General features: G+C 42.2%; 2 protein-coding genes across 3 annotated transcripts; both read left to right on the top strand.

The window, feature by feature from the left end:
- Positions 1 to 1,015: 1,015 nt before the first annotated feature.
- Positions 1,016 to 7,872, top strand: LOC121514913 (spidroin-2-like). Of its 2 annotated transcripts, none has more exons than XM_041795353.1 (4): positions 1,016 to 1,175; positions 1,246 to 1,304; positions 1,405 to 2,226; positions 7,852 to 7,872. In XM_041795353.1, the coding sequence occupies exons 1-4, from the start codon at positions 1,171 to 1,173 to the stop codon at positions 7,857 to 7,859; spliced, it is 894 nt and encodes a 297-aa protein (XP_041651287.1). In that variant the 5' UTR covers positions 1,016 to 1,170; the 3' UTR covers positions 7,860 to 7,872. The 2 variants fall into 2 exon arrangements, with proteins under 2 accessions (XP_041651287.1, XP_041651286.1); XM_041795352.1 differs by lacking the exon at positions 7,852 to 7,872 and adding an exon at positions 2,320 to 2,379 and having other exon boundaries at positions 1,405 to 2,244.
- On the top strand, positions 6,244 to 8,026 carry LOC121514912 (loricrin-like). Its single transcript, XM_041795351.1, has 5 exons — positions 6,244 to 6,332; positions 6,694 to 6,764; positions 6,832 to 6,890; positions 6,967 to 7,870; positions 7,966 to 8,026. The coding sequence occupies exons 2-4, from the start codon at positions 6,760 to 6,762 to the stop codon at positions 7,857 to 7,859; spliced, it is 957 nt and encodes a 318-aa protein (XP_041651285.1). The 5' UTR covers positions 6,244 to 6,332; positions 6,694 to 6,759; the 3' UTR covers positions 7,860 to 7,870; positions 7,966 to 8,026.
- The last annotated feature ends 913 nt before the right edge of the window (positions 8,027 to 8,939 follow it).

The raw sequence follows: 8,939 nt of genomic DNA, 5'->3' as shown, positions 1-8,939 counted from the left end.
GCACAACTCTATACCAGCAGATCATGCAAAAGACAAAAAGAGAAACAGAGATCCTGTGACATGTCCCTCTGTGTCACTGCAGACAGGAACTGCTTTGAATAATGTCTCGGTGCAAAGACTGTTCTCTGTAAATTTGTTGATATTATGAAGATTTTTGCTACAGAATGAGTATTTTTACACTTTTTGGTCCACAAAGAGATGGGAGAACAATATTGTGCAAAAAACCCAAAACCTTTGTCATTATTGTTTACTATGTGTCACACATAAAATCTGCTTTAATTTCCATTTAGTTTTTCCTTTGTCTTTATAGTCCCATAACTTTTTAAATTCAAGTGACATTGATGTAGCACTCATGTTCTTAAAGCTCAAAAACAGATGTTTAAAGTTTGACTGGGCACCACAGGAATGATCTTTAACAAGCTTTTTCAGACAATTGGTCTAGGCGAGACAAAATGGTTGAAAAATAGCTTAGAACCCAAAGGGTTAACACAACCTTTTTCAGAAAAAGCACAATTAGCATTTGAGCCCTTTTATGAAGTGAAATAGTTGAGATGGTGAATGTTTCCTTTTTATATCTCTCAATGTAATTTTTTTTCAGTGTTGGGTCATTAAAATCTATCCGCCATTCACCTATCTGTCCGTCTAGATCTCTGTATATTCAGACAGTGAATGTACCACTCAGTGTTTTATGGTGTATTTGGAGAGCTATGCATTCCATTTTCTTTACCTAGATTAGATCTAATATGTATCTAAACATGTCTACTGCTCTGAGGTGTGAGATCATGGCTGATACTGTGGGTTTCCTCATTTCATAACACTATGCATCATCTTCTCCCCTTAAAGGAGCCCAAAATCAATCTCCCTCCACTATTATAAAGGATCTTCCAATTCCTCAAATGTACCTGCACATATGAGCCCTGTAACCTAAATGAGGTCATGATCAGTCAATCACTCTGCAGGTGTGCTTCACCACCAGCTGTTACTGATGAGCAATCACTTTGCACAGCTTTGAGCAGCATTTAAAAGCAGCTCTTTCCTCAGAGAAACACTACAGGAGCTCTTAAAGGAGAAGGTGAAGGTTTGAAGGCAGCAAAACTTGCCTCACTCACTGTGACATTGGAGCATCTATCTTGAGTTGTTGTAGCAGTTTCTACACTAACCAGGGTAGAAATGAGGTGAGTGAACTGTTATTTGTTTTTAAACGGTTGGGTAACAAATGTCTGAACTTTTGAACTTGGTTTCCAGGCTTCTGTTGGTTGTGTGTCTGCTGATTGGGAGCATTACATGTGTCCCTATCGCACAAGGTAAGATGACACTGACTTATCATTTGCTCGACTCCTTGTGACGGTCTATACATTATGAACTTGGTGGTTTCTAGAACTAATTCATTTTTCTCTGGTTCAGGGCCAAGTGACCCCAAGCCCCAGTCATCTCCTGGCTTACCTTGGGATTCAGGAAGAGTGGAGAGTTCTGGTCTGGGCAGCAGCTCCTTTCCACTGAGCCCAAGCTCTGTTAATGCACCTCACCCTGCTCCTCTGGATGCTTCATACAGTTCTGGCCCAGTTTACAGCGGCCCTGGAGCTTCCTCCAGTGCTGGGGCCTACAGCGGCCCTGGAGCTTCCTCCAGTGCTGGGGCCTACAGCGGCCCTGGAGCTTCCCACAGTGCTGGCCCAGTTTACAGCGGCCCCGGAGCTTCCTCCAGTGCTGTCCCAGTTTACAGCAGCCCCGGAGCTTCCTACAGTGCTGGCCCAGCTTACAGCAGCCCCAGCATGGCTGGTGGTAGTACAGGAGGCCATGCTGGTTTTGGAGCTGTCTACGCAAACCCTGAGGCTGGATATGGGGCACCTTCTACGGGGTATGGCAGCAGTGCACCGGGCAGCAGCTATGGCGGTGGCCTGGCTGGTGGTCATGAAGGTGTGGGTTCTCACGGGTTTGTCTCTGCTCCTGGATATGAGAGCTGGAGCTCTGGATCTGCAGCAGGCTACGATGCTGGTAGTGAAGAGCCCCAGCAGGTCTTCAGTGACGTGTCTGAGCTGGAGCCAGTCTATGCCTTCAGCTCTCGTTCAAGCTACCAGAGAGGAAGAGCAGTGTTTGGCCAAACCCGCTACACTCCAGGAGAGCCTGTTGTCCCACCAATGCCGATCTACAGACCCATCATCAAAATCCCTGTACAGCCAAGTGCTCCTGTGAAGCAAAGCCCTCCTGTTAAAGCTCCAACCAAAGGAGGCTACTGAAAGAGCTCTGGTAAGATTCAACTTGGTAAACATGAATGCTGTAGGTCTTTCTACTTGAATCTGACTTGCTGTAATTGCCTTGCAGGTTTGAGTTTGGAGATGTCCCATTGCTGCCAAGTCCATTAAATAAACTGACTTTACTTAACCTTGTTTGACTGGTTGCTTTGGAGTCGTTAACTTCAAACTTAAACACATAACTTGTATGGAGTAGTGGAAGAGAGATGTCTACTGTGGCAGTGCTTTTGTGTTAAGCTGTCTGCAATTGTTACATGAGGGTAGTGTAAATGCTACTCACAAATATTTGGTCAACAAATTATCTTGTGAATGTAGCTGTTGCTAACACTTTTAGTGTTACTAACAATTTATCATTTTCCTTTTGAAATACTCCCTGCCTCAATGATTTTGGGTGCTAAAGCTTGACCGCAGCATTGTAACTTTGAAAGCATTGTAAGTAAATTAGAAAGCTACATTTGGAGGGAGGCAATGCTTACCCATAGGTTGGTTCTCAGTGAAGCATGACTGTTTTCTGGACTCTGTCATCTGCATATGGACCTTCATATTGTCTTTTCCTGTTAAACCCTGACAGACAATGCTATTAAACTCTTACAGATCTGGAAAGCAATATTGCATCTATAGACGTGTTGATAATTGGTGGGTCGTGCTGCACAATTTGATGGTTTGCAAATGCATAAATGGTATGAACCTACCAAGGAAAATGAAGAGTTGGGGAATTTCTCTGCTCAAAACGTACAAATAAAGTAGCATGAATGTGTAAAATGCCACTTTTACAGCACAGCTTACAATTTTTTTTAAATTGGCTTTTCCTATTTTTGGAGAAGTGCAGCAGTGGCACTTCTATAAACTTGAAAGCCTCTCAGCATATATTCTTGCAAACCTTTAAAGCACTAGTGTACAGAAAAGTAATTGCAGCCTTATATGCAATTATGTATTTGCACAGCCTGACATCATGACTTTAAGATAAACTAGAGCACTATGCAGGACTCCTTTCTTGATCCTGCTGAATTTCTGACCATTACAGCCCATCCCTGCCTTCATCTGTACAAATTCTGACAATCAGTGTTTAAAGGAATGACATTACTGTGTTCACATCAGCACCACCTGACAGTAAAAACTACAGTGCACTTCGATCAGCTCTCAGACGGTAGACTAATCTTTACTTTATTATTGCTGTGCTGTTACCAGCCTCATTGCTTATGCAGCAAAGCTAATTTGCATGGTAAGTTGTGTTTTTCCCCAAATAATTACATAATGGTTCAGTGTCTCTGCATAGTACGCATTTGAAACATAATGAGAGCATAAAAGCTGTGTCCTTGACTTATTGATTAAGCTTAGAGTGCACAGTTTATTGTGGAGCTTTAACAAGGCATTGCTAGCTACAACGAACAAATAACAGCAAATAAACCAGGATTTTTTTACACCAAGAGTGGCACATCTTCTGTGTTTAAAATGAGCATAGAGAAGTGCTTTAAAGAGAGCTTACTTTAACCACGGGTCATGGAGCAGGTGTATCATCACATCCAGGTCTGCCAAATATGTTTCCCTGTGGGCATGTTTCAACAAATCCAGCTGTTTTCCAGCTCTGTCACTTTCTGTCTCAGTTAAAAATAAACAGTCATGAGCCCTGTGTAGTTTCTGTCTGTTATAGAAGGTGTGATAAAACGAATGATCATATGTGTTACAGGGGACATGACATAATGGGGACGGGGGCAGGGAGGGAGGCAAACTGAAGCAAGTGGCACAGCCACTATCGGGGCTGTCAAAAGATCAAACTTTGTAATTGTGATTAATTCCTGAATTTCTAATGGCAGAGGTCTGTGCTGTTACCACTTTACACCAGGAGATGGCGGACATGAGTAACTTATTTAAAGTTTTGGAGTTTATAGAGTTTGAAAGACACACGCCCAGTCGAGGAGATGAGTCGGAGCTTAACAGAGAGAAAGACAGCGAATTGTAGTGAGAATACTCACAATGCTGGGAGGAATGGAGGAATATTCACTCTCTGCCATGACTTCCACACGTAGCGAAGCCAATGCTTTGCCTCACCGTTTCTCCACCTCACCAGGGAGGGAGTAATCGGCGAATTAGATTTTGGGAGTGATCTTGATCACCGTCTGGATCCAGGAATGTTTTTAAAAGATTCTTCACTATTGGAAGACAGAGCTGATGGCGGAGGTCTGCACTCTCTGAGTGCTTTTCTAGTTTTGCATTTCAAACTGTTTTTGTGTCATTTTTTTTCCACTATCTTGGGGATAATTGACTTTCTGTATGGATACAGACCTGCTTTTAGTGGTAGACTGAAGATTTTCATATGAACTTTACCATGGAAGAAGGAACTTGTTATGGATTGAAAATGAAATATGAGACGATTGAAAAGGTTCAGATGATTCCTGACTTGTCCACTGACCTGTCTGTGAGTTTTGTTAAAAATAAAATAAGACTTTAAGAAGCAGTGGTGGACTTAGTTTACGCCCCAGTGGCTTCAGGGAGTTTTGATGTATCTTAACCAAAGTGTTTTGAAAGGGACAATAAAGCATGTGATTAATCTGGATTAAAAAAAAAAAAAGTTGTGCACTGTTTGTGGACCTTGATTAATTGTGATTAACTTGATTAATCTTGACAGCCCTTTTGTAAAAAGTCTGTACATATCTGTGATTTATTTCATGGCACCAGTTTCTAACCAGTACAACCAAGAAGTCTTCTGAGAGGTATCAAGAACAAATGGAGCAACAGTGTGGTGTCCAAATCCAGACAGACAGACACACCAACAATTATAGTAGAAGATTGTAAGTTAATCTGATCCAAATTGCATTAAAAAATTCACTAGGTATATGTTTACATTTGTGTGGAATTAAGATAGTCTATGATGGCAGGAATGAGAATATAAGCTCAGCAGCGTGACAGACAACCTGAGCAGCGTTTTTTTCTTAAAGCCAAAACCACATAGAAAGTCTGTCATCATATTGAGAACTAAAGAGACCTGAAAGTTCTGGAAAGAAACCACGGCATCACTCAAATTAAATGTCTAATGATAGAGAAATCAATTTTTTGTATTCATGTACAGTCAGTATATATTTGCTCCTGCCCAGCTTTGTCACAGGGTATGTATGTCCTTATGGGCGAGACCACTAACCTGTGATTGGACAGTTGATTAATTCCCATTTTGGATTTGTTGAACCGTGTTAGATTTTTTGTGCATTTTGTTGAAATGTTTTTAGGGTGTGAATAAGACCTGTATTGCATATGTCAACCCATTGAATCACATGGCTAGATTAAGTATTAAGTGTAAAGGGTGCTGTTGAATGGGGGCCAGTGAGGTGTGAGATTCTGGCTGACACTGTGGCTCGGGTTTGAAATGATTCTCATTTCATAACATTGTGCATCCTGGGGTCATCTCTGCTTATTGCTCCTTAATCTCAAAGAATTTGGAATCAATATAAGGTTGCAGTGTGTTTATAGTTTGTATTTAATTTGACAACAACATAGTAAATGCATAGAGCTCTATGTGCAGGTCATGACAATGTCAATAAAATAGGAAAAGCCTTGTTTATCACACCATAACATAGAATAATACATGCATGAGGAGATTTTAAAGTGAGATGATGTAATTAAATATATCAACCAAAGTAACCACTGATCATTAGCTAAGTGTTTCTTGTTTAAAACATTTTATGACTAATAATTTAGTAGTTAGTTATTAATGAAGGACTTCTTGAACATTATGCTTAGCATGGGTGATCATCTGAAAAGCTTGAAATTAGTATGTGACTTTGATCAGACTTATCCTCATCTGCCATCATCTCTCTTTCTTGCATCTTTTTTGATTTTCACCGGGAAAAGCACAGACATTGGGAAACCATGGAAATGAGGGATGCATGGAGATGCAAAAATAAGTTGAAAAGGATCCGTCTGCACATATGAGCCCTGTAACCTTAATGAGGTCATGGTCAGTCAATCACTCTGCAGGTGTGTTTCACCTCCAGCTGTTACTGATGAGCAATCACTTTCTGAAGCTTTGAGTAGCGTTTAAAAGAAGCTCTTTGCTCATAGGAATACTACACAGGAGCTCCTGGAGCAAAGGTACAGGTTAAGTGGCAGTTTCTTTGGCTACGTTCACACCGCAGGCCTTAATGCTCAATTCTGATCTTTTCTCAGATCTGATTTTTTTTGTTTGCCTGTTCACACTGCAGTCAACTTCCAAAAGATCAGCTGCGTCTCTGATTTAGAACCACATACGAAAGTGGCCTGAATCTGATTCGAAACGGTCAGATTCAGTCTGACTTGCGCTGTTCACACTGTCGAAAAAAAATCAGATACGAGTTACATGTGAGCAAAAAAATCAGATTCAGGTCACTTTCAACTGCAGTGTGAAATAGCCTTTGTCTCATGTTGTTGGTGTTGTGTTTTTAAATTGATTAACCTGTTTCTGTTTGTTCCTTAGGCATAGACAACTTTGGAGCATCTATCTTGAGCTGTAGTTGCAGTTTGTCCACTAACCAGGGCAGAAATGAGGTGAGTGACCTTTCAGTTGATGCTGAACTGTGTGACTACACATGTCTGATCTACTGAATTCTTTCAGGGTTTTGTTGATTGCCTGTCTGCTGATTGGGAGCATCACCTGTGTCCCTGTGGGACAAGGTAAAACATTGAGTTATCATTTGCTGATCTCCTTGAAACGATCTACATTATGAACCCTGTTTCTTCTCCGGTTCAGGGCCACATAACCCCAAGCCCCAGTCATCTCCTGGCTTCACTTGGGATTCAGGCAGCGTGGAGAGTTCTGGTCTGGGCAGCAGCTCCTCCCTTCCAGGCCAATCAAGCCCAAGCTCTGTTAACACTCATCAGCCTGCTCCTCTAGATGCTTCATACAGTTCTGGCCCAGTTTACAGCAGCCCTGGAGCTCCCTACAGTGCTGGTCCCATCTACAGCGGCCCCAGCATTGCTGTGGGTAACACTGGGGGCTATGGGGGTGCTGGAGCCTACAGCAGCCCCGGAGCTTCCTCCAGTGCTGTCCCAGTTTACAGCAGCCCCGGAGCTTCCTCCAGTGCTGTCCCAGTTTACAGCAGCCCCGGAGCTTCCTCCAGTGCTGGCCCAGCTTACAGCAGCCCCGGAGGTTCCTACAGTGCTGGCCCAGCTTACAGCATGGCTGGTGGTAGCACAGGAGGCCATGCTGGTTTTGGAGCTGTCTACGCAAACCCTGAGGCTGGATATGGGGCACCTTCTACAGGGTATGGCAGCAGTGCTCTAGGAAGCGGCTATGGCGGTGGCCTGGCTGGTGGTTATGAAGGTGTGGGCTCTCACGGGTTTGTCTCTGCTCCTGGATATGAGAGCTGGAGCTCTGGATCTGCAGCAGGCTACGATGCTGGTAGTGAAGAGCCTCAGCAGGTCTTCAGTGACGTGTCTGAGCTGGAGCCAGTCTACGCCTTCAGCTCTCGTTCAAGCTACCAGAGAGGAAGAGCAGTGTTTGGCCAAACTCGCTACACCCCAGGAGAGCCCGTTGCCCCACCAATGCCGATCTACAGACCCATCATCAAAATCCCTGTACAGCCAAGTGCTCCTGTGAAGCAAAGCCCTCCTGTTAAAGCTCCAACCAAAGGAGGATACTGAAGTTATCTCTGGTAAGTAAATTCATTCAGTATCTACCACTATCTACAATATGTTTCAATTTCATTCCTGTCCTAAAGTTGACCTGACTCCTGTCTTTTCTTTGCAGGACTGGTTGAGATCATTGCTGCCTGGTGATTGTCAAATACTAATAAATTGCTTTATAAACACCTGTGCCTGGTCTTGGACTTGAATTTTGAGGATGTGACTTTTTCTAGTGCAGTTTGATTTTAAAAGGTTAAGTGCTTCTCATCTGCTCATACAAATGACTCAAATTGACTTTCTTGACTGAGGCCAGCTGAGTAATATTTAATGGTCCTTTCTGAGATGTAAACCCAGGTGGCCAATCATAGCTGACAGATGAAAGTTTTTTTTTTTCCTAGAGCAAACTATCTCTTCTTGGCTTTTAAGAAAGAAAGCAATTGGAGCTGCTACTGCAACCATGAGTTAAAGTACCAGTGGATCTACTGCTCAGGATCCAGATGTGTTGATGGATTTCAAGTCCATATCTAAATACTGTGGCAACACCAGTCCCTGCAGGCATAAGTGACGGGACTCTTTTGTTTGGGTTTGAAATTAAAAACTTTCCAAGTGTTTAAGAGATGCTTGAAATTTCTGATTTTGTTGCTAAAAGCCTCTGCTCTGTAGATACTAAACGCCAATAATTTATCTGAACTTTGTGTAAACTCAATTGTGTTTAAGCAACATTTTTCCAATGCATTGATTTTTTTTTTTCTTACAATGCAAACATTAAATGTGCATGTTGACGGTTTCAGCAAAGTGATTAAAGTAAGAATTGATCAGGGGAAAAAATGAATTGATCAAACTGGGGTTTTCAAAGGGGTTCAAAAATCGGGGTTGTCTCTGTGCATTTGTAGTCAACTTTGGGCTACTTGGAGGACATACAGAAAACCAAGACAAATTTAGATGGACTGGTAGTTGAACTGTCTCGACATTTAACTGACAACCTGTCTTGTGAAACCTAACTGCCATTTCTTTTCATCAAATTCTCTCACTGCAATCTTGATTATGGGTTTTTAATATTTCTATATTGTATTTTTTGAGTTTATGTTGTATCACAGC

This window comes from Cheilinus undulatus, linkage group 9 (assembly GCF_018320785.1).
Source record: "Cheilinus undulatus linkage group 9, ASM1832078v1, whole genome shotgun sequence".
Taxonomy (NCBI): Eukaryota; Metazoa; Chordata; class Actinopteri; order Labriformes; family Labridae; genus Cheilinus; species Cheilinus undulatus.
The sequence above is the reverse complement of the archived record's forward strand: the minus strand, read 5'-3'. Positions and strand labels throughout refer to the sequence as shown.